A 27,065-nucleotide genomic window follows, 5' to 3' on the forward strand; every position below is an offset into this window, starting at 1 on the left:
TGTCTTCTGATTTCCAGTTGCTATCAGTGATATTTATTTATTCATACCATCTTTATTTACTATACCATCGTTATTATGTCATCTTTATTTTTGTCCATTAAATGGCTGAAAACAACAGATTACAGGATAACTAATCTGGTTGGCAATGAGCATGGGGCAGGGGAGAGTAGGTGCTAGTGGCAAAACAGAAGGCATGGTAGACCTTGGGCTGCAAATACTGTGTCATGAAAGACAAGGATTTGCCTGATGATGTTGTCAGACAAATTCGCCTCTTTTAAGTACTGGTTTTAAAAATGGGAGGGGAAAAAAAAGGGACAACTTGAAATAAAAGTCTTCTCAGCAACACTGGAAAAGCCAAAGAGAAAAATGACAGGACTTACCAGCACAATGTTCACAGAGTTATTTCTAAATAGATTTTTTTAAATTTTGTAAGAACTAAGACTTCACTTTTGTGTTTATTTTAGAATTGTTGGCACATACTGAAATGTAACAATTTCTTGGTTGGGAGGGTTTTATTTTTTAATTTTTTTTTAAAGATTTTATTTATTTATTTGACAGAGATAGAGACAGCCAGAGAGAGAGGGAACACAAACAGAGAGAGTGGGAGAGGAAGAGGCAGGCTCATAGTGGAGGAGCCTGATGTGGGGCTCGATCCCATAACGCCCGGATCATGCCTTGAGCTGAAGGCAGACGCTTAACTGCTGTGCCAGCCAGGCGCCCCAGGAGGGTTTTAAAACAAAACAAAGGAAACTAACTTTCCCCCTCAACTCTTTATCACTTGCTTTTGATCAAATATTGTAAATAGCCTTTGATAATATTGCAGCCACATTTGTCTTAATAGTCCTTTCAGTGATTTGAATGACCTATTTTAAGAGTAACTTACCCTCCAAGCTACTTTTCCACTTAAAATGTTTTCTTTGTTCATATTAAACCCTATACTGTTTTCCTAAGGATGATTTCTTTAATCTACTTTGGCTTTATTTATTCACATGCAAACTATCATTTTTTTTCCTACCACTGTCAAAGTGTTATAAGAATAAAATCAGGTATATGCTATAATAAATTGGTGAAGAGAGATTTAAGCCATCATACACAGGTGCACTGAAGATATTCTATTGCTTTCCATTATGTCAGGGCACGACCCTTGACTGTGCTAGTTTGAATGTGCTAGGCTAGCAGAAAAGGCCTGTATGTGTGATCCGTGGGCCTTTCAGTGTGGAACGTATATGGAGGTTGTCTGGTGACTCACGGAGGTGGTGATTGTTTGTGTTATTCAGAGTCGCATTTTGTAGCTGTGCCACATGCCTTAGGTTAAAGTTAGTCTCATCCATGACTGCCAATCTCCAGATTGGTTCACTGGGTGCTGGTGCTTCTCAGAATTCCATGACTAAGCCAGGAGCGGTGTTTGTTATTTACTAACAGGTATTTCTTCTGACTGCTCCGCTTACCACATCATCATTCCAGGCCTTGACCTTTGCGATCTTCTCTGGAAAATCAAACATACCTAAGCCACCCAGGCCTAGGTTTAATAACACCATCAATTGCAAAAGATCGTGGAACAGGGCTTGGAGGGTGATATGAATGAGAAGGAAACTTAACTGCCCATCGAATCCAAATTTTTCATGTGAAAACAAGAATCCAGAGAAGTTAAGGTGCTTGAGCAAGATTCCCACTCCTGTGAAGCATTTCTGGACTTCCCAAGGTGGTTTGGAGTGATGCTTCCCAGCTGTTTGCAAAACCAGTTTGTGCATTTCTCCATGACTTTTAACCCTTTGTTAGAATGAATTGTCGGTGGCATCTTTCTCACTAAACCCAGACCCCCATAAGAGTGGGCTGAATTATATTTGTCTGCAAGGCCCGGAACATTTAAGTCCTCATGAATGTTTCATAAGTGGGTGAGTCCCTTACATGCTGTCTCCTAAACACCATAGTTGTGAGGTCGAGCTCCCGGAGATCAAGGAGAAGCTCCTCTTGGTAGCAGACCAGAGTCCGAAGGCTAAACCACAGATTAGGGTGAGAAGCATGTCTAGTTGGGGAAGATGAGAATTCAGGCACCCGGGCCAGAAAGAAGACAGTAAAAGCGTTTCAGTTTCCTTACTTGTAGATGCTTTTAATTCATTCATTCATTCATTCAGTAACTTTACACTGGGTATCTACTAGGGGCCAGGAGCTTCTTTAGGTACTGGGAACGCGGTCGTGATTATATAGACAAAGTCCCTGCTTATATTCCAAGGGGAGAGAGACATGAAACAAATGACAAATAAAAACCATTGTAATATCAGGTAGTAGTAAGTGCTGAGATGAAAAATAAAGCAGGAGAAAGAAAGGGTCACTGATAAGAAAGAGGAAGCCTCTCTGAGCAAAGACCTGAACAAAGTGAGGGAGTGATTCCATGAGAATATCGGGGAAAGCACATTTCAGGGAGAACAAGTACAAAGTCCCTGAGTGAAGCTCGGTGTGTTTGAGAAACAAGGAGTTCAGAGGATTAGAACATCGTGAGGGAGAAGAAAGGAGACAAAGAAATTATTCTGCACTAGTGAAATGATGTCCTTTCTAGCGGCAAAGTCTTACGATTGATGATCTTCTGACCACCTGGATCAGTCGCAGTCAAGAGAGCCCCGTACAACGGGGAGGGCAGACTTTTCTTTCCGGAGCAGTACTTCCACGGAGGCTATCACCCTTAGGCCAGGGTTCTCACCTGAGGTCAAGAGGACCCTCGGGATTCATAGTCGGCCTTCAGATTGTCAATTAATCCCCCGAATCTGGGCTTCCAGAACATTTTTCTGCAGAGAAAGTCTTAGATGCAGCCTGTACACAAATGCCTGGGCCATGTAGGGATATAGGAGAATGAAATAGGTCAGGTAGGAGAACCTGGCCACCCTTTGCTTAAATACACAGAAGAGTATGTTTCACTTTCACAGAGAAATAAGGTCTTTCGGATTTGTCCTGAAATATCCAGTCTTTTGGATCTTTTATTTCCCTGCTTCTGGTAGAGACTTGGGTCCAGAGAAATACTTCTTCACCACAAGAGAAACAACAATACAAGGGTGATGACAAATGGCAAGTAATGTTCAGTGTTGGGAAGACCACAGGGGATGGTGAGGACTGCGGTGAACAGGACGACTGTGGTGAATGTGCCTTCTAAAGGGGCAGCCACTACCCTGCTTCAGCTGATCACTGCTGTGAGGGAACAGGATCCAGTGTTGACAGAGTCTAGGGTTGGTTAAGAGAAAGCAGAAATCTAGATCCCTTGGGGGGTGAAATCTCCAGAATTTTAATTTGATCCATATTTTTAAAAAAAGAATCTTGGCACACCAACCATAACAGCCTGAAGGATCAAATATGGCCCATAGGCAGGTGGTTTGTGAACTCTGATCCATAGATTTTACCAGAATTTCTGAGAGATCAGTGACTTTATATTGACAACTACTGTCCTAGAATATGATTCCCCTCAACTTCTGTGCATAGAAAGACCAAGGGCATGGCCATCTCCCAAGTTCCTGGGTCCTAGAAGTCTAGGGGAAAGCCTGGCTTTTTGCTCCTGCAATCCCTGACCCAGAGCACTGAAGCCAGCCAGAACACCAGGGAGTGTCCTCCATTATGGGGATGGAGCAAGCAGGACATTGTGAAAGGGAACTGGTATTGAGAAGCACCAGAGAAGTAAGAGATGCTCATCATAGAGAAGACAGCTCCGTTCTTCATCTTCTCAATTCTCTAGTCCATTCCCTCCCATGGGTTCCTCCCTGTCCAACTCACCACACCCCACAAGAGCATCGTTGATTACAAGTTACAGAAACCCAAATCAAATGAGGTAGGGAAAAATTAACTCGTTGGTTCCGATATCTGAGAAGGCCAAGGGTAGTGCAGCCTCAGGCATGTTGGAGTCAAGTACTCAGGAACCTCTTCCTCTCACTCAAACCTGAGCTCTGCTTTCCTCTCCGTCGCTTTCATTCTTTGGACTCCTACATGGTGGGAAAGTTGGCTTACATGGTCATTACTGCTCATCATCTCAGAAGAGGAGGGATCATTCCTCTTGCAGCACTTACATCAAATCCTAAAAAAAAATAATAATAATCTGCTTGGGCTATGATACTGGAAAAACCCATGTCCGGGGGAATAAGATACTTCTATTGACTAACCTGTGTCACATGCTCTCCAGAGCAATGGGTTCCAGAATCACAGGGATTTGTGAGGGTGCAGTGTGTGTGTGTGTGTGTGTGTGTGTGTGTGTGTGAGATGGTTGTGGTGGTGATGGTGACATGGCAAAGTTTAAAAGGAAGAGATGGTGGCCAATTAAAAGTGTACCTTTTGCTCACATACACTTCAGACACAAGAGCCAATGATCATCCTATATCTCCCCCACCCCTAAAACAAAAACTAAAGAACTCGGCAGCTAGGCAAATTCAGTGTGGAGCACTTGTCAGTTCGGGTGCTAGAACATCCACATTGCAAATCAAGAACATCCAGTTTGACTTGGCGCACAGAGATTTTCAAGCCTTGGCAATTCCTCAATGCAGGCGACAGAAGAAACTCTCCAGCTCTGTGAAAATCGCTCTCCGTCTCCGCTTCAAATAGAATGACAGTTCCCCACTGCAGCCATGCATCTGCTCCACTGAACAGAACAGATATGAGATAGACATTTAGAGAGATATAGAGATGTAATATGAGCTATAGATGATCTTATTTAGTTCTCACCACGGCCCCATAAGGTAAGTTCCACTATTATCCGTGTAAAAGGCTAATTTGCCAAAGTTCACTCCTATAGCAAGGGGTAGCAGAGTGAAGATCCCGGCTGGGCAGTTTCACTTTAAAGCCATGCGGCTAAAGCACCGCCCACCCATCCATTCACTCACCCAACAGTCCCGTGGACTGGCTGCTACATGCTGGGAACTAGTGGAGGTGCTGAGATAGCTGGGAACAGTGCAAATACAAATACATGTCCTCATGAAGCTTACATTCTAGTGCAGGAGAAAGATAGGAAACCAGACCAATAAATAACATATAAACTAGGTTAGATCGTGATCAGCATTAAGGAGAAAGCTAGAGCGGCGAAGAGAGAGAAATGTGTGTGGCAGCAGGTCGATTCTGAATAGGGTGGTCAGGCAAGGTCTCCCTAAAAAGGTGGTACTGAAGGAAAAGGTGGTCTGAGGAAGTGAGGGAGCAAACTTGCAGATATCTGAAGGAAGAGCGTGGTGGGTCAAGGAGACAGCATAGAAGTCTCTGAGGAAGGAGCAAGGGCAGTAGGTCTTGGAAACAGCAAGGAGGCCAATGTATTTTAAGCAGTGATCAAGGAAAAGAGCAGGAGGGGATGGGATCAGGGAGGTAAATGGAACCAGATCTTGTAGGGTGCTGTGAGTAGCACTCAGATTTTGTCATTCACTCTGGTGTGATGCAGCCATTTGGACTGGAGCGGAGGAGGGATATGCCATGACTTGGTTTAAACAGGATTATTCTCACTGCTCTGTCAGGAAGAGTCTGTCAGAGGGACAAGGGTGCCAGCAGGCCGTAGCACAGCCAGGCCGAGGCTGGTAAGCCAGGCTTGGGCTGGTGTCTGCTGGAAATGTGGCAAGGGCTTCAATTCTAGGTTCGTTATGAAATCAAGTCAAAGGATTGGCCAACACGTGGGATGTGGGGTGTGTGAAAAAGAGCATGCAAGGATGACTTTAAGGCTTTTAGCCAGAGCTAATGAAGACTCAAAATGACATTTTTCAGAGATGGGGGAAATGAAGGAGGAATCGCTTTTGTCTTTGTCTTAAAGGGGGTTGTTTTAAGAAATTATCGGGTCTCAGTTTGGGACATGTCTATTAGACATCTGAAAGGCAATGCTGAGTGACACATCTGGGGGTTCAGGAGAGATCCATCAGGAGTAGGGTCTTAAGCTCTACAAACTACACTTGACTCCCTTCGAGTCACTGAAGACACTGATCCACATGCAGTTTTGGAAAATGATAACTGTATCAAAAATACCGGGTGGCTCAGTTGGTTAAGCATCTGCCTTTGGCTCAGGTCATGATCCTGGGGTCCTGGGATCGAGCCCCACATGGGGCTTCCTGCTCAGAGGGGAGCCTTCTTCTCTCTCCCACTCCCCCTGTTTGTGCTCTCTGTCAAATAAATAAACAAAATCTTAAAAAAAAAAAAAACTAGAAAAGCATTAGGAAAAAACTAGAAAAGCATTAGGAAAGTCAAATTTAAAAATTCACCCATATCCTGCCACCCCAAAAGCAGCTGCTTTCATTTCTGCACATTTCCTTCTGGTTTTGCCCACCGGCATACATAATTTTATAGTGTTGTAATCATAGCATATATATAACTTCATATTCTACTTTTTTTCACTTAACATGATGCCATAAATATTTTCTAAGAGGCTCCCATATGTGTTTCTTGGGGATTAAGAAGGCCAAGAAAATGCTGGGCATCGCTGGGAAACATTTCAGTAACAAAAGTTGAAAACTTATTTGCTACAAAGTTTGGTGCCCCAACAGTTGGCATTGTGCTTACTGTAATTTGTGTGGACAATGACTGTCTGTGGAGGTGATTTTGAGCCAGGACCTGAATGATTGGCTGGCCACACACCCAACCTGGGTAAGGGCATCCTGGGAAGAGGAAACAGTGTGTGTGAAAGAGGGAATGGCATGTGTTAGGAGGCAACAGGAAAGCACATTAAGGAGGGTTGCTGGCAGATTCATTTCAACTGACAATTTAATAGAAATTTACCTTTGTAAAATGTTTAAATTTTTTAAATTTAAACTACAGAAAAGTGGGTACACCCTTCATCTGGGATTCTCTAGAAAGGAATAGAAGCCATGTGGAATAATTTAGAACATAGCGAACCCTATTAGATGACTAGTAGTTCTTAAAGGTTCTGGGCCTCAGACTATACACAAACTCTACATGGAATCTGATTTGTTCATTCATCCCAGTTCCCGACCCAGGACCGAAGTCCAGTCCCTTAATTTTATAGAAAAGGCCGAGGGTCCAAAGACAGGTAAATGACTTGGCAAAATTATTCAGCTACTTTATAGGCAGTTTTAATCAGGGTTGAATAAGCTCTGCCTGCCACATGGAAGACTCTAAAAACCCACCCTGATTCCATGCACACAACTCTATCCTTGACAAAGCCCTTTGTTAGCTGAGAAATGCCCCCTCACTTCTTGGCTCACCTGCCTATCATTTGCATAGTTATTTACTCAAAAGCTGGAAAATTGTTGAGAAAACCATTCCTCCCGGTCTCCCTGCCCGGGAGGCGGGAAGCTGGTTTACGTTTCCTCCTAGGGCCAGCAGGGGGTGCACCAGGCAAGGTTTGTGAGCCGCGCCTCCCCCACGTCTCCTCCCCCTTCCTCGCCCAACTTCCCCTTAGCCCCTGCTTCAACTGAAAGTGGCCATTGACCTTTCAAGCTTTTGAGCAGTGATGCAATAGAATAGTATTTCAAAGAAAAATGGTTATCGAAATTTTGGATCCGGTTTTCCCGTGAGTGTTAATGGTTTTCAAAAAAGTAGGTCACATTTAAAGTAGGTCACATTTTGGAGACGTGCATGCAGGCAAGGAGCTGAGTTCCAACTGAGGCCAGGTGGCCTCCAACCGGGTGGGAGGAGGTGAGGGTCTCCGCGCAGGGAAGTGACGGGATCTTTCCGAAATCCCAGTTCCTGGGCGCTAGCCCTGCGGGAAATCGCCGAGACAAGAGCTCTCGGGACTGCAAGCACAGAGCCGGCCGCCCAGCGGCACCGGGGCGCGCAGGTAAGGGCGCCCGCTCAGCAGTCAGTGCAGGTGAGCGAGGCGGCCAGCCGGAAGGAGACAGTGTAGCGGAGTGGAGAAGCAGGAGGAACAGGAGGAGGAGGAGGGGAGGAGGAGCCCGGCGGGGCCGGTGCTGGAGATGGCGAGCTGGAGCGCCTGGGGGAGGAGACTGAGAGCCGCTAGCGCTGCTTAAGGAGGCGCCTCTCGCCGCCCGCCGGCTGCCTTGTAGGACCTGAGCGAGGGCACTGCCACCGGCCCGCTGCCTTTGGCCCTTTCCCTCCGGCTCTCGAATGGGAGCTCGGGCGCCTGGAAAGGGGCCTCTTCCACTCCATTACTGTGCTGTAAGGCGAGAGGGGCCGTTGTCGGGGACCCCCGTCCCTCCCACACCCCGCTCACAAAATGTGCGGCCGGGAGGGTCGCGTCGAGAAGGCGCGGAGAGGGTGGGAGAGACAGAACCCCGCGGCTGGCTATGGATGTCTCTTAGTCCTCAGACCCCCGCGCACAACGTACACGGTGGGGGGCAGGCTCCGGCCGCCGAGGCGGGGAGGGCCGTGGCAGGGGCGCTACTCCTGAGCGCCTCCGAGCAGTCGGAGCTGTACGGCCGGAGGCGGACGGATTCCCAGGCAGCCACGCCGCCCCAGCCCCGCACCAAGCGCGCTGAGCCCGCCTCCCCTGAAGCTCGCGCATTCGCGCCGGAGCCTCTTTAAAGCAGAAGCGGGGGCCGCGGTCACGTGAGGTGGATTCCTGGAAAGTTCCTGGAAAGCGGCCTCCGCAGCAGCCGGGCGGGGCGCACGGGGAGAGCGGACAGGGAAGGGAGGCGGGGAGCGAGGGAGGCGCGCAGGGCTGGGAAGTCGCGCGCACACCCCGCTCCGGGGACAGACGTTTAACTCTTGCCATGTCTCGCCGCCGCCACCGCGGCTCGCGGGCCTTGGGCTTCCCCTGAAGCATGAGACTCCTCGCCCGCCGCTACCGGCGCTGCGCTGGCCGCGGACAGTGCGCCCCGGGGCCCCGCGCGCACAGCCTCAGGATCCTCTGCGCCCGCAGCCGGGGCGCCGGAGGAGCTCGGCCAGGGGCTGGCGGCAGGTACTGATCCGGGGAGCCCGAAGGCTCTTTCCCAAGGAGGGTCGCCGGGGAGGGCACCGGGGCGCGGCCGCGAACGCCGGGCGGCCTTGGCTTCCGCAGTTCAGAACCTCCGAAGACAGAGTCCGAGCCGCGGCTCTGTTCCGCGGCCGGGCGCTACTGCCTGCTTTCTTCGGCTCCTTCTAGGCGTCGGGAAGTCTCCGGAGTTTCCTCCCCCGCCCCAAACTGCCATCCAAATTAATAATCCTCCTAATAACCTGATCTACCGCTCCTCCCTACCCGCCTGCCTCCCGCCCTAGCTCCTTCCTCCTCCCTCTCTTCTTCCCACCTCCTTGGTCGCAGCCGGGGGGAAAGCCAGCAGCAGCCCCGGGTGGGGGATTTCGGAGCCCGGGGGTTCTAGGCGATGATCCCCGGCGCTTTTGTTTGCCCTCGGCGCTGAGCACTGTGGCCGCCTCAGAGCGCATCCCCAGGCATCTCGTTCCCAGATTAAAAGTCAACAGGGAAAATCCGGCGGACACCCCTCCTCTCCCGGGCCCCTCCCGGCTCCCCCGCCCCATGTCCGCTGGGGAGGCTGCCTGGTGTGGAGGCGGCGGCCGAGGCCGAGGTAAGGGCTCGGCGATTGTTGTCTTACACGTCCAGCGGCGCTCACTGCCTCCTGCTCTGCCCCGGCCGGGGTTTCAGCTCCGAGCCCCCGCGAGGGCTGAGCGCTTGGGCCGATTCCTCGACAGCGCCCGCGGCGGCTGCGGTAGCGGCCGCCACTGCGTGCGGCGGCGCCCCCACACCTCTGCCCCACGCGGGCGCTGGGAAGCTGGCGGAGGGGAGCGAGGCAGCCTCTGGGCGAGGGTGCGGCAGCTTCCGTACCTTGGCGCCCCGGGCTGGCGGCTTCGGGTGTTTCGTCCCGCAGCCCCCGGGCTGTGCAGAGTGTAATGTACTGGAGTGCCAACTGGGGCACAGTTTTTCTGCTTGTCCTTGACCAGACCCTATTTACCACCCTACCCGCAGGTGACTGCTCAGCTAGTCTGCGATTTCAGCCAGTAGCCCTGGGCGGGAAGACACCCTGTTCCCCACCCTCATCCTGTCCCTCCCCACCCCCTCTCCCTCCGCAACTCCTGCGTCTTGGATCCCTGCTCTCTTTATCCTTTCTCTACGGCTGGGCCGGGGCAGTCACTGGATGCTTGAGGTTAAATGGTGCAGGAGCATAGACGCGGAGGAGTCCCCGGGATTTTCCACGTCTCTGTCTCCCCACCCACACCCCAGCCGCAGGGGTCCAGTTTGGACTGACCCAACCCCATACTTTCTTTTTGCAGGCAAACTGTGGGTGACCGCGCCTGTGGGGGACTTTGCCATCCGTCCACTGGGACCTGGGGAGCAAGAAGCAGAAGCACCCCATCCCCTCCCCCTCTACCATTTCGGATACCCCGCAGGGACTCGTTTTGGGGTGCCCACTGACTTCCGAGAAGGACGCGTGCCCCTCTCTGACCCCATCGCGGGTGGCCACCTGTCTTTGCCGCGGTGACCCCTCTCCCATGACCCTGCGGTGCCTCGAACCCTCCGGGAATGGCGCGGAAGGGACGCAGAGCCAGTGGGGGACCGCGGGATCCGCGGAGGAGCCGTCTCCGGAGGCTGCGTGTTTGGCGAAGGCCCTACGGGAGCTCAGTCAAACAGGTAGGGAGGCGATCTGCCGCGACGCGTACGGGAGGGGTAGCTTCCCCAAAGACGCAGTTGCAGGCTTTGCTGGCGGGGAGCGCGGCTAGGCAGCCGGGCCGCGGTGGGGAGCAAAGAACGGGATGGAACTAGGGCCCCTCGGTTCCGGTCCCCGCCTCGGGGCGGGGGACCGCGGAGAGGATGCCCGCATGGCCCTGGGTCCTTGGGAATGCGAAAGAAAAGTGTTTCTCGAGGGACTCAGAGGCCTAGGGGAGGGCAGAGCGCGAGAAGGGCTTCTTGGAACTAGCCTCTTAGGGCGCTGGAAGCTTTGTTTACCGCGGCCGCTTGGGGGTCGGTACAGGGGCTTGAACCGTGGAGGGAGAAAGTGCCAGGCGCCTCCCTTTCCGCGGGGAAAGAGGGCGGCGAGTGGGCGCTGCGCTGCCCGCGCTGCTCCAGCTGCATCCGGCTCCCGAGCGGAGCGGCCGCGGCAGCCCGGGATCTTGGCGGCCAAGTTCTAAGGACCGACAGATAACCGCGCAGGCGGCTGCCGCAGAGCCGGGAGGAAAGCGGCCCGCGGAGCCCCTGCAGAGCGCGGCCTTCAGGGTCTGCGCGCCCAGGGTGTTACTTGTTTCAAGCGCAGTCCTGCGCTTTGCGTGGCCCGCTGTCGTCTCTCGGCGTCTGAAAGAAGAAAAGATTGGGGGGGAAATCTGGCAAACCACGCAAGCTTTCAAAATCTGGATCCTAAAAGCTTACGTTTGGGGCAAAGTTGAAGTTTTGGAGGCACTAGGGAGGGAAAGGTCACTTGCAGTTCCGGTCTTTGAGTGCAGACCACCGGCTTTCCCTAAGCGGGGCGGGCCGGCAGACTGCAGGTATCGGTGCAGTTTTTGGCGGGGGGTGGGAGGGCAGGGCGCGAGAGCACATCGTCGGACTTCTTATGCAGAATGTCTCGAAGTCATTGTTGAAAACGGGTTGGACCCCGGGATGGCGCAGGCAGATCAAATCGAGAATGCTGGGGAGACCGACGGTTGTGATCGAATTTGGATTAGGGCAAAGTCTGAAAGAGTTGCAGATTGTAAACTTGAAGTGGTAATTATCAGTTGGGGTTTCCCTCGTTTCTCAATGACTGATGCGGCAGTTGGAATCAAAGCAACGAACAGAGTATGTTGTGCTGGATCTGCGGCACTTTGAAAAGACGTAGAGAGCAGTGCTTTCCGAGGGCTTTGAACGGAGATGCAGCCCTGAACAGATCTGGAGGAGGCGGAGGGTGGACACCAATCTTCCAAAAAGTTCTTTCGGTTTTTACCCTGTTGGAATTACGGGAGTTGGGTTTTACACTCTTGTAAGGGCTTGCCTTTTATTTCTAACTTCTGATTTATTTCTAAGTTACTTTGATTTCCCTTGAATAGAGGTAAAAGCATCATGCTTTGTCAGCCAGTGTGTCATGTTGCAAATGTTCTTCTGTTTCATTAGGAGAAAAATCTTCAGATAATTTAAAGAACAGCTACAGAAAGCCACCTTTTAAAACCGAAAACTGACTCTCAGTTCGGGTTCATAAAGTAAAATGGCCCTACATTTTCATTAAATTTCTACCAAAAGTATTTGTGGCTGTCTCTGGTAAACTTTCACTCACACATTTCTACTTAGAGCTAGAAAAACTGTTGCCAAGTATTTGCCCTATTTTAAAAATTCTTTATAATAACTATTTTACCCTCTTTTCTCTTTCTTTTTGAACAAAAACCCCAGGTTGGTACTGGGGAAGTATGACTGTTAATGAAGCCAAAGAGAAATTAAAAGAGGCACCAGAAGGAACTTTCTTGATTAGAGATAGCTCGCACTCAGACTACCTACTAACCATATCTGTTAAGACATCAGCTGGACCAACTAATCTGCGAATCGAATACCAAGATGGGAAATTCAGATTGGACTCTATCATATGTGTCAAGTCCAAGCTTAAGCAATTTGACAGTGTGGTTCATCTGATCGACTACTATGTTCAGATGTGCAAGGATAAGCGGACGGGCCCAGAAGCCCCCCGGAACGGCACCGTTCACCTTTACCTGACCAAACCGCTCTACACGTCAGCACCGCCTCTGCAGCACCTGTGTAGACTGACCATTAACAAGTGTACCGGTACCATCTGGGGACTGCCTTTACCAACAAGACTAAAAGATTACTTGGAAGGATATAAATTCCAGGTATAAGTGTTTCTCTTTTTCTAACCATGCCTCCTCATGTAGAGTCTCTCCAAATGCAGCTTTGTCAAAGAGAACCAAAACTTGAGTGACTGCTCTGGATAACTACTCGGAATTCTCAAAACAGCTGAAGTCCATCTAATTTAAACGTGTGCCGAGGTAGCGAGGTATTTAAAGTTCCCCCAGATACTTTCCCCTGAGTGATGCTTGCCTTCCTAAGGCTGACCAAGACCCGTTAATCCTTTTTAGTTAAAAACACAGCGTCCCGTGTAAAGGCCGAAAGGAACATTTTATCAGAATGCCTTGCCTTTCTGAGGTTCCTCTTTATTAGGTCAAAGGTCCGTGCCCCGGTAGTAGGGAGAGAACTTGGGACACAGGAGTACGGAAGGAGAGGAAGGAACCCAACTGACACAGGCTTAGGTTCGATCTCAGATGCCTGGTGGTCAGAGTGTCCTTTAGGCCATTTTCTCTTTTTGCGTTCTTGATGTACCTAGGAGTTTGTTAAACAGATATGCTTGTGAGTATTTATCCTTCATTTTATGCAATTAACCGAATCAACCAAAAAAGCGACCATGAACTCCTGTATTTGACTTTTTACTACATGTATGAACTCTCCCATGTAAATGAGTACTGTAGTAATCCGTTTTAAGGGAGCCTTATCTCAGAACTCTTTCAAACTGGTGCACACGGAAAAGACTTTGTCTTTTCCTTTAAGGCTAAAGACAAGATCATGCTCTACAGGTGCCACTCAAACCCTGTTAATAAAACCATGTAGATACAGACATTTGATCCTTTCAAGTAGCTGTGTCCCAGCCTGTTGCCATTGACTTTTTGGAAATGGCTGTAGAAATTTCCAAGTTGTCCTTGAATTGTCTAACCGTGGACATCAGCAGTTGTCTCCCTTCTACCATGTAGAATACTTTGACTTAATTCTCTTCCAGATATAGGGGGATATCTGCCTGTTTTTCAAAGTGTTTATTTACTGCTGTTACTATTTGATTAGAATGTATTAAATAAAAAAAAAACTTGACTTTTACAAGTTGCACTTATTACTTTGAATTGTAGAGAATGGACACGTTCATGGTAATAGTTGCCGTAAAAACTTATGTCATGTGAAATCAGCCAAATGTTCAGCAAGAGGTAGAACGTGGCTTACCCTTCCCTAAAGTTACGGGCCGCATTCGCCCTTTGCGTTTTGGAAAGCATGGTTTCGAAAGTACGAGTACTGTTCAGTGGCCTGATCTTTTACACATTGAATAGGCATCACACAAATGCCCTGTGTGCTTCCAAAAACATGGTTTAGAAACTGCAAAAATTGTGACACATCCTGGTCATTTATGGGTTGAGTAGGCATAATACAAAATAAAAGTTAGAAGTTTTATGGCTATTTATTTTTTGTCACACAGTCTCATGACTGTTGTGGATGAACCTCTTTAAATGTTAGAGTCCGGACAGTATTCATTTTGCCACCTTTAAAAAAAAAAATGTCCTGCATAGTTACGTACTCGTGTGTCATGGGGAAAGCGAACATTGTAGATCATGTGTGTGCCCCAAAGTGAATTAGAAAATTCGGTTATAAATTATAGTGAAATCTGCTTATCCCATGTCATGAAAATATTCATATTTTCATGAAGCTCTTGAAAAATGGTTTTGTGTCTGGAAGGAAAACATAACTATGCATGTCCAAACAGCAGAGCCAAACACAAAAGATTGCTAGGTGTGCCTTGGGAAGAATTTATTTGTAGCCTAAAATTTAAAGAAGAGCGCTACTTTTGGGGTCTGGTCTACGATGGGGACCTTTTCATTAGGGTCTTCAGAGTCTGTGCTTAATTTGCCCCTTTTCCCCACTGACAACATTTGTTTAGTGTGGGGTGTCTGACTCTTCTGGCAAAACTTGCACAGGGTGGGTGTCAGGGGCTTTGGAATTCCTTTAAGGCTTTTGCATTTCTGTTCCCATTGATTCTGACTCTCTGATACTTGTCACTACTGAGACTTGGACGGATTGGTGGGGCGTGAGTACTCACGGGACTGTAGCCACTAGCAGGTGGCCCAGTTATGAGAAAACCAGAGAATAGCAAAGGTATCTCTGGGGTGTGCTGTGGAACGATTGCCTTACATTTCCATCTTCCCCGTTCCAAGTAAGTTGATAAGCATCAGGAGACAGTCTTTTTTAGGGCAGGGGTGTTGGGGTTGTTTCGCTCTGGTGTTGTTTTTTTGTACATACAATTACGAACATCATTTATTGAGTTTATTGTGTGTCGAGTTCTCGCTCAGCACTTTACATGCATTATCTCATTTAATCTTCACCCCGACCAGGTGAGCAAAGTTCAGTGATGACAGGAGGTATACCTTCTGATTTGTAGTGAGGTGGCATTCCAGGAACATCCCAGCCCTTTTTATTCCTGGAGAGGAATTATGAAGAGCAAATTGCTGCTATTTCTACATTGATCCAGACGAACAAGTTAGAACAGGCTGTAAAAGGAACCTCAGTGTTTTTACTGCTGCCTCAACGGGAAAAGTCTGGGGTACCTTAATTAATGTACTCTGTGGGATTTGAATCACCTTGGCCCGATGGGGTTTTTTTCCTGGTGTGGGGGTAAGTCAGGAAAGGGCTAACCGTCTTACTTGGTTGCTGGTAAATGCTGCCAGTTACCAATCGTTGCTAGCCCCATTTTACAGATGGCCCAGCCACCACGTTAGGATGTACACTTGACTAAATTATCCTCAATGGAGCCAGGAAAAATAGCGTTTTTTCCCTATGGAGGGCACTTTGGGGCATTAGTGAGATTATGTATTGTGGTTGTTACTGTTAAAAGAATAGAGTACACAGAACTTGTGTATCTCCATGGACTTAAAATATTTTGATGTGAGTTTCCACTCTGAGCAGATTTGAGGCCGTGGAGTTTTTTAATTCCATCCTAGTGGGCTCTAGGGACTGCTTTTTAGGGACTTGGGTTTTTTTAGAGCTTTGGACAGTGAAGAAAAGGCAGTTTAGCTTATGAGCTGAGAGTTCTTTTTGGCATGTCAGTAAGAAAGTCTTGACTTCATAGTAATTATGTAATCCAAATAGGTAACAGAATGGGACAGTTGTTTGGAGTGTTTATTTTCTTGGGAAGGATTTTTTCTGCTTTTAGAAAATTGTACCCTGGTAGGAGGGTAGGAGACAGAGACGTCATCAAATAATCCAAGGGATGGAATGTCCTGAGACCAGGCCGTGCCCTTCTCGGTTGTCGGTTTAGGCACAGGGTAGCGGGGGTTGAGTGACTGTGGTTCCATCTAACAGCTGGGCCGAGGTCTGTCTTGTCTCCGTGGTCAGGATCTCGGTTCTAATGCTTTGGAGCAAAAAAGGGTTGTCATTCATTCTGGGCCTTTCATTTACTAAGAAGCCTGTCACCCCTCCCAGTTTTTTACTGCCTAGAATTTTAAAGCTCGAAATCACTTTTCAGATCATATATTTTAGTTCTGACATTTTCCTGAGGAAGGTTTTTCAGACCCAGGGAGGTCAGGAGATTTGTGTGTCCATGCACACACACAACACACACACAATTCAGCAACTCAGTGACAGGGTTGGTGTTTGAGCCAAGAGAGTCGAACCTCGGGTTTCCTATTTGTGAAAGCTGCACCCTTCTACCCTGTGTGTGAATGGTCAGTGTCCTTCTTTGCTACACTGCAAGCCCTACAGGGCATTTTTTTTTTTTTAAGATTTTATTTATTTGAGAGAGAGAGACAGACAGACAGCATGAGCAGTGGGGAGGAGGCAGGGGCAGAGGGAGAAGCAGACTCCCTACTGAGCAGGGAGTCTGATGCAGGACTCGATCCCAGGACCCCCAGATCATGACCTGAGCGGAAGACAGATGCTTAACCAACTGAGCCACCCAGGCGCCCCCCTACAGTGCTTTTAACATCCCATTTTTCTTCCTCTGAAAATTTAGAGCCAGCCTTTGGAATGCTGTGTGGGATAATACCAATTCTTGGCTCCTTCCACCCCACCCTGGGGAAAGCTTCTGCCAGGTTTCATGATGTCTCGATCCACAATAGAGTTTGGAGTTAATTTTAACTACATTTCTAATCTATTCACTGTTTTAAAATCTAAAACCTGCCAGGGCACCTGGGCGGCTCAGTCGTTAAGTGTCTGCCTTCAGCTCAGGGCGTGATCCCGGAGTTCTGGGATTGAGCCCCACATCAGGCTCTTCCGCTGGGAGCCTGCTTCTTCCTCTCTCACTCCCCCTGCTTGTGTTCCCTCTCTCGCTGGCTGTCTCTCTCTCTGTCAAATAAATAAAATCTTTAAAAAAAAAAAAAATCTAAAACCTGCCGTCCATGCTGTGTTGTGATCTCCTTTCTGTCTCTGCCATATGGGACTCACACCCAGCCGTGGGTGCCTGGGTGACGCCCCCACCCTCTTTCTTTTGCCCATTCCTAGGCATAATGGCACAGTGAATTACTGCCTTACTCTCTCCCCATTGTGTCATAAATGTGCCTTTTACCTCATCTGACACAACCCTGCCCAGCCTTATTTACTCCAGTGAAAGAGGGTAATTATATTCTCCTTGAGTTGAGTAATCCAGTGATTTAGAATATCTGAAGATTAAATCTGTCCCCAGTCTCTCTTTGGTTCCTTTCAGGTTGTGAAACAAGTAGCCAGCCCCAAATGCCACACTTTTGTTATGGGCATGCGTTTTTGTTTGTGTGTTTGTTTGTTTTCAATGTGAAGTATTGGACCTTCCTTCTTCACTGTTAAATTGCGCTTCAGTTGAATGGAAGGAAAATGCCCTCCATTCCTCCCCCTGCTCACCTCTGTAAGAATGAGTCTGTGATCATTTTGTTTCTCTCCTCCTGCGTAGGCCTATTTTTTCTTCGTATTCTCACCTTCACATAGTTTTGAGTTTTCTGCTTTCTCCTCTCTGTGGCTTGAGTTCGGGTTCCTTAACTTCACTGCCAAAGTAGAGTAACAGCCGTCGCTGCCGCAGGCCTCCGAAAGGCCCGGAATCCCAAATGCCTAGACAGTAAGGCGGCTGAGGTCATGGAACAGAGCGAGGTATTCCCTCCTGCGCCTTTCGGGAGCTTTGGATCAGACTGGATCGACAACTGTGGTCACAGAGAATGGGGTTCACATCAACAAACATTTACCGAGCCCTAAGAAGAAAACCGCGTTTATAGACAACCCTGACTCTGAGCTACATGCTTCACTTACAGGAGCTCTGCCTTGCCGTAGAGATCAGCACGTTTTGTGAAGTATTACTCATGGCAGTGCAGCCTCCGTTAGAAACACAGGGAAGGGGAAGGCAAGCCAGAGTCCTAGTGAGAGGGAAGGCAATGCCACCAGGTGCCTTCCTCTTCTGTTGAAGCATAAATACCACCCACAAGGAGCCCCTTTCCTATGGCAGAGAGGGCGAGACTTCATCCCGGAACTTCATAAAACGTTTCTAAGTCTCCCCAGTTTCCAACTGTGTTAAGATAAAAATTTATGTTTTGCCAGTCTTCCCTTGTTAGTTTGGTATGCTTTTTCCTGTTTAGACTTGGGTCCAGAAAGCCGCTGTGATCTTTAACATTCCGAAAAAATATTTTCCATGTCGTTTCTACCCAGAGAAAGTCCCATTTTAACATCCCCTCTGCCATGTTGATGAATTTGACCTTTCTGAGGTTTCCAGCACAGCTGCTTTCTCCCTCTATTTCCAGGTTGTGGCCATCAAGTCGGTACTCGGTCAGAAAGCGTGTTTGTGTTTTGCACACTTGATTAGGGCATCTGCTTTCACTTATCTGCAGTTCTACGGGACAGAGAGAGTGGGGATAATAGAAACCCATAAACACGTTCTAGCTAATAGCGTCGACTTCCTCCCCATTCAGTCTCCTTGCTAGAGCCACTGACAGAAAACTCGGTGGCTTCTCTGATTTCTCATCTTATTCTCCTCATCCGTCAGGCAGTGAGGCTGTTAGTAACAGCAGAGTGGCGAAAACGATGGCAGGAGGGAGGAAAGCGGGGGGGACGGAGGGTCAGTGGCCCGCCGAAGGCTCCCGAGAGCCAGGGGTTGAACCCAGTCGAGCCCACTCGCCCCGCGCTTCGCTGTGCGCTCTGTTCATTACCCATGAGCCATCGCGGTCCCCAGGGCAGACGATCCTCGTTCTCGCGGAAGGTCAGAAGGTTCCTAGTAGCCAAACACGACCTCACGATGCCTGCGTCATCCACTTTGCTTCATCTGCGCACAGAGACATTTTATCATCGCCCATCATCACAAGAAGGGTGAGTACAGTAAGATACTTAGAGAGACATTATTACAGCGTATTGTTATCCTTGTTCATCTCTTACTGTGCCTAACTTGTAATTAGACTTTATCATAGGTATGTATGTACAGGAAAAAGCAGAGTGTACATGGGATTTGGTATTACCCGCGTTTCAGGCGTACACTGGGGGTCTTGGAATGCATCCCCCATGGAGAAGAGGGTCCACTGTAACTTAGGGATTTTGTGAGCTAAATCATTATGAGCAAATCATTGGCAGATTGAAATCAGCCACGGTGGGAATAGTTACACCACAGAAATTGGCAGACACAACAAATTAAGCTTTTTTTTTTTCCCTCCCTGGATGACCGGTTTAAGTTCACCACGGATCTAGATATTCTGTGTGTGTCCTCTGTAACTGAGACCTCACTAGAGTAAGATCAGTTTATTTGTATGCTCCTCTGTAACAAGTCCAGTGTTTAGAGAGGAATAGGAATGGGCCAATTGAGGAATGTGTTAAAAAAATATATGTGAGGCATGCCTGGGTGGCTCAGTTGGTTAAGCGTCTGTCTTCGGCTCAGGTCATGATCCCAGGGTCCTGGGATGGAGCCCTGCATGGGGTTCCTTGCTCAGTGAGGAGTCTCCTTTTCCCTCTGCCTCTTCCCCCCACCCCATAGTGCTCACACTCTCTCACTCTCTCTCAAATAAATAAATGGAATCCTTAAAAAAAAATTTGTGCCAATCCTATATTGAACTACACTGCTTCCTGGTAGATGGGCCCGTCTCTTGATTCAGTATCTTTTCTTAGTGATACGGTACTGTCTGCAGATACCCTTGCAGAGTTAGAATAGGAGGGAGTAGGGAAGAATAGGACATTCTCAAAGTCCTATGACTAATATTTAAAATATCTCTTTAAGATCTAACAGATAAGAGTCTCTTTTTTGCTTCTAGCTTCATTCGTTCATTCATTCATTTCATTATTTAATCTCCTTCCTCCTTTCCTCCCTCCCTCCCTTCTCAACCTGCTCTCCTCCCTCTCCCCTTTATTCTGCAAACATTTATTGCATGCCCACTGTATTATTCATGAGGAATACAAAAGAGTCGAAAACTTGACTGAGCTCTGATAGCCCTGGGGAAGAGATGGGGAGGAAGGTACACTTAGTAAACAATCTCGTAGGTTCTAGGCTTGCCTTGGCATTCCTTTCAATTGTTGTAACAAACTGGTGGTGTGTGCATGTCCCCATTTACTTAAAATAACACTGAGGCTTGAAGAAAGAAAATAGCTTGACCAGGAGCTGGTGAAGTCATGGTTTGAACCCAGGTTTTGTTGGACTCTGAAGCCCAGGTCTGTGACTCAGGATCCCACATAGGAACTTAAATTCTCTGAATGGTTTATCGTAAAATGCCATGCTAAAGGCAATCATAGTTGCCTGTGGACAAGGGGCCCTCACCCTGCCTTGAGGGCTTCGAGAAGACCTCAGGGGATGGTGCCTTGTGTCTGCTCACTGAAGGGTTGCAAGGAGTCTTTGTACTTCCTCAGTGAGGAAGGTGTTTCTCTGAGAGGTTGGAGAGGAGGGTAGGAGTGAGTGGGGTAGATCTGGTAGATCTTAATAGCTTGGAATTTATCTGGAGGACCGTTGATAAAAGCTTTTTAAGTGGGGAGTAACTAGGTTTGTGTTTTCTATCATCCTTCTGGAGCCCCTTTGGCAAATGTCCTGGATAAAGCAAGAGTGGAGTTAAGGAGACTGGGTAGGTGTGAGCTGCTAGGCGTGGGGAGAGGAGGAAACATGACTGGGAGAAGATGGGGAGCGGTGCTGATGTTGACTCCCTTCCCTGTTTGCAGGCTCACATTTGCCCTGGAGTCTGGGGCTTTGGGTCCTGCTCATGGATGCCTCCCTTGGAAGGCTGGCTTCCACACGGGGCAAGCTGGTGGACTTGGAAGATTCCATTCTCAGGGAAGGAGGAAGTGGTGGTGCCGGAGCAGAATCTGAAACTACGACTGTAATGGGGTGCAGGGGTACAGGAGCACCTGGCTCAGGGGGTTCCCAAACACACCAGGTTCAGCCGCTTGCTGCTGACAAAACCCAAAGGCAAAGAGAGGACGGGTGGTGAAACAAGGAAGGGATTTACCTCACTGAGGCCCACACCGGGAGGATATCAGACTAACATCTCAAAGACGGCCTCCAAAGTGCTGAAAACACTCGCTGGTTTCTGTAAGGAAAATGTGGGAGAAAGGTTGGTAGGTATAGGCCTGTGAGCAGTAAAAGGCGGGTCATTGCCTTGGGGTCAATCACATGGAGCCTAGCTGGTGTCAGGGCAGTCCTGATTGCTTGAGGGGGTAGTTTTGGTTCCCATCATGGGGTGTTTTGCCTGCAGGGTCTTTTGGCTGAGTCCAGAGATAAGCTGGAAAGAATTTAATCAATTAGAAAGTGTGGTCTGAGGTCAAAATGCAGGTAGCTGACGTCCTCTTTCAGGACTGGGAAAACTTGGGGTTCATTTCTGGTTGTTTGACATGGGGCCAGGCACTGAATCTCTTAGGGCCTCTGTTATCTCATCTGTAAAAGGAGAAATTTGGTACCTTCCTGCTTTTTTGATCCCTTCCAATGACGTACCCCAAGTGTGCAGATGTGAGTGCATTCTCTCTCCCACTGGGATGGGAGTGGCCCCAGGAGAGGCAAGCTCCGCATTTTTGTAGAGTCTCCATTTCAACATAAATTATAGTGTAGATTTTGCTCTATGCCATAATATATTTTCATTTATTTTGAAAAAAAAATTCCTTTTAACTGTGGACTTTTTCACAGGTGGAGTCCATTGATTCCATTTTCATCCTGGTTAATAGAATTTTGTGTTTTCACCTGGCTGTGGATCTTTGAGGGCGACCCTGTAATCGAAGAGTTTGAGTTTGGGGTTTTAGATCTTGGTTGTGACTGAGAAACAGGAATTTGGTGTGTGGCATCTATTCTCACACTAACTCTTTGGATACATGTTTTTTATCAAGGGACCTGGAGGGCTGTCTTTGCTCCCTGACCAAGGTCTGAGATGGGCTCCTAGAAAATCGTGGGCACCAGTTGTGTTTTCGCAAGTCATTTTTCCCACCTAGATAGATTATTTGCATTTCTGATTGATCCTCAGTGGACAAGAAAACCATGGGGCTTTATTTTTTTCCTTTTCTTTGTCAAGCAGTTCATTCAAAAAAAAAAAAAAAAAGGAAAGAAAAGAAAAGAAAAGAAAAAAAGAAAAAACCTGCAAAAGACTATTGGAATCTTGGATTCTTTGGTAAAATGAAAAGAATCTTGGAGCATGATTGATCCTGCCCCAATCTATCTACCTTGCATATTTGGCTTTTCCTGGATCGGTTTTTAAGCGGGGTACACCTTTGATCTTATGGGGGTGTGCAGCTGTCGCGGGTGAAAGTACCTCCAGGAGCTCAGTCATGACTGAGCGCTCCCTCGAGATCCAGCTTGAAGCTGCTTTTAGTAGGCCATGGGATTTGTTACGCTCGGGGCATGCTAGTGAGGTGGCCCTTCTATAACAAGCCGATTCTTGGGCTTCCTGGGAGCTGGAAAAAGCTAGAGCATTTAGTAATTCCAGACACTGTGCTTGACACTTTGAAAATAGGACCTCATTTAGAGCTCCCAACAAACCTTTGTCAGAGTCTGGTTTTATCTCCATTTTAGAGATAAGGAAATTGACACATAGAGGGATGTAGTGACTTAAGAGGGAGAGCAGAGATTTGAACTCCGCCGGTGTGACTCCCAAATCCAAGCTTTTATTCACTCTTGCATCCCTTTTCTCAAGCTTACAAATGCCTTTAAGCTCTGAGGGCTCCAGCTAGCATGTACCTCCATGACGTCTGCGAGGCCACGTACCTTCTAGTCATGTGCAGTTAATAGCAAGAAGGCGAGGACCCTGTCTGCCTGATGGTTCATTAGGGCATTAGTGGGTCTTTAATTTCTAAAGTAAAACGAGATGTGCCCAAGCCCCGAGCCCAAGATCCCTTCCATCTGGATATTTCTTCTCCCTTCTTCTGTTCTTTAGGTCTCTATCTGGGCCAGGCATAATACATGGTCTCATCTCTGTCATCCTTTTCTCTGGAGGTAAATGAAATGAATAACGTGTCGGTCATAATAAGCTAGGTTACGCTGGAAAACAAATGACCCCACGCTCTCGGTGGTGGAAAACAGCAAGGGCTTATATCTTAACAGATTTTCTCTGCCCGTACATATCTGCCAGGTGTCACAAGGGGGGGGGTGCTTCTCTTAAGTCATTTTAGAACCCAGGCTGCCAAAGCAGTCACCTCCTAAAACGTGGCTTAAGTGCCTAGCCAGTGGGAAAGGAGAAATCCAAGGATCTCTCATTGGCATTTAACGGTCCTGTCACTTCTCTCCACTCATTGGCCAGCACTCTGCCAAATGGTGCCACCCAGACACCAGGGGACCAGGCAGTCCGGCCTTCCCTGTGCCCAGGAGGGGGAGGAAAACAGAAATACTGGTGAGCAGCAGTAATAGTCACCACTTACACCATGCCCCATAAAGCTAGCTTCCTTCTTTTTTTCTATTTTTGCTAATTCGACCTCAGGTAACCTTTATAGGACACACATAGGAATTCCATTCCTCCTTCCCCTTTGTCTTCCAAAACTTTTTTCAAGCACTGCAAAATAGCTTCTCTCTTTCCTTTGTGTGAGCCAAAAGGAAACAGTCTTAAGTCTTGAAGTGAAATTATACGTATTCAACAGCTCGGGCTACTTCCCTCAAAAGCTTCTGAAATAACCAGAAGTTCCTTCTGATCTTCTTAAATATCTCCCCGGGCTTCCTCACCTTGCTAAAATTAAACCTGTCTTTTCTCCAGTGTCAATATTCAGGATAAATAATGTTCCCATTCATTTCTTCTGCTTACCGTTCTGTTTAATTGGCTGTATGGCAATAGTATTGAACAGTATTACTTTTTCCCAATTTTCAGTCAAACGTGGAGACATTCAGGCACGTGACAAATCAAATGGACTTTGTGAGATAAATTGTGAGATAAAAATTCTTATTAATTTTAACTTGCTTCTGAGGGAAACTGTATTCTTAATTTCAAACAACGTTTGCAAGCCTTGTTTTAGAATGCAGCCTGTTTCTGGTTCGAGTCTCTTTCTGTAGTGTCTTTATGTATGGTAAGAACATTAGACTAAACGCTGGGTTTTCATGGACGATTATGCTTTACTGCGTTCACGAATTAATATCTTTGAAAAAATTAGAATCTGTACATAATTTAAAAGGTTATGAACAACATTTCCCCTTCATTCTCCATTTTTTTCTACATTAACCCAGATCAGATACTGTAGCATTATCTTTGACTTCTCCCTCTTTCTATTGATCTCTTTCATTTATCGAGTTATTCATTCACTCAGTCCCTCTTCAGATATCTCCTGAGCATCTGCTTGTGACAGGCACGAGGCAATCCAGCAGAAAGTTCAAAAACACAATCTCCGCCCCAAGGGGATTCCAGGCGGTGGTGAGACACAGGCATCTGCAGTACAGTAGCAGAGGCCCTATAGCGAGGTGTGTGCCGTGGGCAGTGGAAGCCGGGAAGAAACGCCCGGGTCTGCTTGGAGACGTCAGGGAAGGCAGCAGCAAGCAGGAGGCAGCTTTTGACCTGGCATGGACAGCAGGAGCTGGCCTGGTCCGGAAGCAGGGCGGAGGGAATTCCAGGAGTTGGGGGATAAGCCCAAATTGGTGAACAGAGAACAGAACACCAAGGGTTTTGTTCGCCTTTCAGAAGTGTTCGCATTGTGCCCAGGAAGTGAGAGAGCTATGGAAGACTTTTGACCTGGAGAATGATAGCATTAGATTTGATGGCAATGTGGATGCTGGTCCGCGGTGGGGGGGGGGGGGGCGGGGGGGGGGGGGGGGGGGGGCGTGGCATGGCCCTAGAACAGGGCTCCTTAATCCAGCCCCTGGGCTTGCAAGAGATCCCTGGACAGAAGGCTTGGGATCTGGGAACTTTGGTAGGAAAACAAGATTACATTGTTTTTGTCATTAATGCCTAACTGAAATCAAGCTTTTCCTTCAAATATAAATCTAGGCAACAGATCACAGTAGAATTAGCAGAAGACATGAGTTGGTCACCAGTAGAAATCAGGTGTTTTCATATTATATAAATATCATTATCACAGTTGTTGCAGATGTCTCAAAATAACCTTTACATTTTTCACTAACTGAAATTTCTGTAGCCATTTAGACCCACAGCTACATCTTATCGTTTAATGAAGTAATAAAGAACATGTATTATTATATCACGATTTTTAAAAATTTGAGATGTGCATTTTAATTGAATTCAGCTTTGGTGATCTGCATATTTAATTTTATGATTTAAAAACAGTATTTCCGAAAAGGGCTCCATAGTCTTTGCTGGACTGCCCACCAGGTCAAAAAGGTCAGAACTCAAGTACGGAGGAAGGGGACTGTGAGCAGGTGGTCCAGCCTGAAGCAGTGGTGGGGAGGAGGGTGAGGAGGAAGAATTTATGGGAGATTCTAGAGATAGCGGGAACTTGCTGATAGATCTGGGACATAAGGCAGAGGGAGAGATCTGCACATACACTACTCCCCCATCAGGTTTCTGGCTACAGCAGAATTCTTCCTATTGCTTGTCGCATCTGTCCCTTCCTTCCCATCGCTAATGTTGTTCAGCTCTTAAACCTTCGTTAATGTCATTCATGTAGCGAGGTTTTAAAAAAATAAAGCAGTATGGAAAGGCATAATGAAAAATAACTATCCCTTGGTCCCCCTCCTTCCCCCTGCCAATCCTACACTGTTTTGAACTCTTGTAGTGTTCTCTTCCCTAGCTAGATGGCAAATTCTGTGCAGGAAGGTGCCTTGTCATCCCCACTATGTTTTTCATTTTAGGTGTTGAATAAATGACTGATAGATTCCAAAGGCATTTCCTCTTTTGAGTTCAGTGTGTACATCAATTATGCCATACTCTAGTTACGCACGTTCTACCAACCGTGACATTCTAGGAAATTGGTCTTTTGCCTAAATTCCCATGTTTTCTGTCATTTGTCTTCATATAAAATAACACAGAATGTGCAAATAAAAATTCCATTACTTGGGCTTGCTGGTGGTTTCTGTGAAAGTGAGCTTAGTGTGATGGTGAGTTGAATAATCCTATGTAATCTCAAACCAGAAATTGAGAAGATGGATTTGAAATTTCCACCCGTTCCTTTGCGGGGTGGGGTGGGGAGGCGGGGTTGAGGGAAGTGTTGTTACTTGGCTTGGTAGCAGAGGTTAATTTCAGTTGTTGACCATGTTGTAGACTGCAGAGAGAGTTGCGGCTGAACACTTGGTTGGCGGGCTGAAATTCCTTGCCGCGCTTCTTGTGAGGTCCAGGAATGTATAGTTTTGTGGTCTGATGTATTTTGATGGTTGCCAGATAAAATTGATGTCTGGCGCTTTTTCTAGGAAAAACACATTTAGACGTTTCCAAGTTGATTTGTAGGAACTTAGTGTTATTAGAATTTTGTGGCAGAACTTTTTCTCAAGTGGCAGAAGAAATAAAGGAACTTTAGTTCTGAGGGTTGTTAACAGCACCTTCCATTAGTGCCAAAGCCGAGAAGGTTGACAAAGTCCTGGATTGTTAATATGGATTTATTGCAAAAATAAGCAACTATCTGGACTTTTAAGAGTTACTGATGCAGTAAAATACAGTTTTAGCTGCTGACACTAAATTAGCCACCGAATTTTTAGAAAAAGGTAGATTTCCCCCTTATTTTCTATGTAACATTGCTCAACCCAGTAGCTGGAGAGACTACTTTGGGGTTAACCTTGAGATTTGTTTGTTTACTGTTACTGTTTTTCTGGAGGGAGGGAGAGCATGGTTTGGGAGAAAGAGACTTAGCTTCCCGAGAAAGTTAGCTTTCCCAATTTGTATGTGAAAATCACAGTCCTTTTCTTCATTTATGTTATAAATATTTGAAGGGCAAGTTAGAGACAATTAGTGAAGAAGTGAGAGAGATTACCTGAGAATACAACGAGTTAACTTTTCTTTAAACTTGCTGGCTTCTCCCTTAACACTGACTGGCTGGGTAGCAAGTTTTTACTTGTTGGCACTGCAGTTAAGCCTTAGAATACTCTGGGAGCAAAGTGACTTTTTTTTTTTTAAATGAATTATTGAAATGTAATTATAGTGGAGGGAAGTTTTCTATTTGGAAGACTATTTAA

The 27,065-nt window shown here is 47.3% G+C and overlaps 1 protein-coding gene and 1 long non-coding RNA gene across 4 annotated transcripts; one reads left to right on the plus strand and one right to left on the minus strand.

Annotated features, from left to right (window-relative positions):
- Positions 1-1,189: 1,189 nt before the first annotated feature.
- On the minus strand, positions 1,190-9,263 carry LOC117796370. The gene is made up of 3 exons (XR_004620821.1): positions 9,141-9,263; positions 4,140-4,612; positions 1,190-4,054 (listed from the first exon to the last, which is right to left on the minus strand). It is a non-coding gene; the product is annotated as an uncharacterized LOC117796370 (long non-coding RNA).
- On the plus strand, positions 7,538-16,388 carry SOCS2 (suppressor of cytokine signaling 2). 3 transcript variants are annotated; one of them, XM_019802341.2, is made up of 3 exons: positions 7,538-7,735; positions 10,120-10,477; positions 12,200-16,388. In XM_019802341.2, the coding sequence occupies exons 2-3, from the start codon at positions 10,339-10,341 to the stop codon at positions 12,655-12,657; spliced, it is 597 nt and encodes a 198-aa protein (XP_019657900.1). In that variant the 5' UTR covers positions 7,538-7,735; positions 10,120-10,338; the 3' UTR covers positions 12,658-16,388. The 3 variants fall into 3 exon arrangements, with proteins under 3 accessions (XP_019657900.1, XP_011226466.1, XP_011226467.1); XM_011228164.3 differs by lacking the exon at positions 7,538-7,735 and adding an exon at positions 8,546-8,815; XM_011228165.3 differs by lacking the exon at positions 7,538-7,735 and adding an exon at positions 9,281-9,416.
- Positions 16,389-27,065: the final 10,677 nt, after the last annotated feature.

The sequence above is a fragment of the Ailuropoda melanoleuca genome, chromosome 15 (genome assembly GCF_002007445.2).
Source record: "Ailuropoda melanoleuca isolate Jingjing chromosome 15, ASM200744v2, whole genome shotgun sequence".
NCBI classification, from domain to species: domain Eukaryota; kingdom Metazoa; phylum Chordata; class Mammalia; order Carnivora; family Ursidae; genus Ailuropoda; species Ailuropoda melanoleuca.

Coding starts and splice junctions, on each gene's coding strand:
- SOCS2 (XM_019802341.2), top strand. CDS start 10,339: ATGACCCTGCGGTGCCTCGAACCCTCCGGGAATGGCGCGGAAGGGACG. Junction 10,478..12,199: donor ACGGGAGCTCAGTCAAACAG/GTAGGGAGGCGA, acceptor CAAAAACCCCAG/GTTGGTACTGGGGAAGTATG.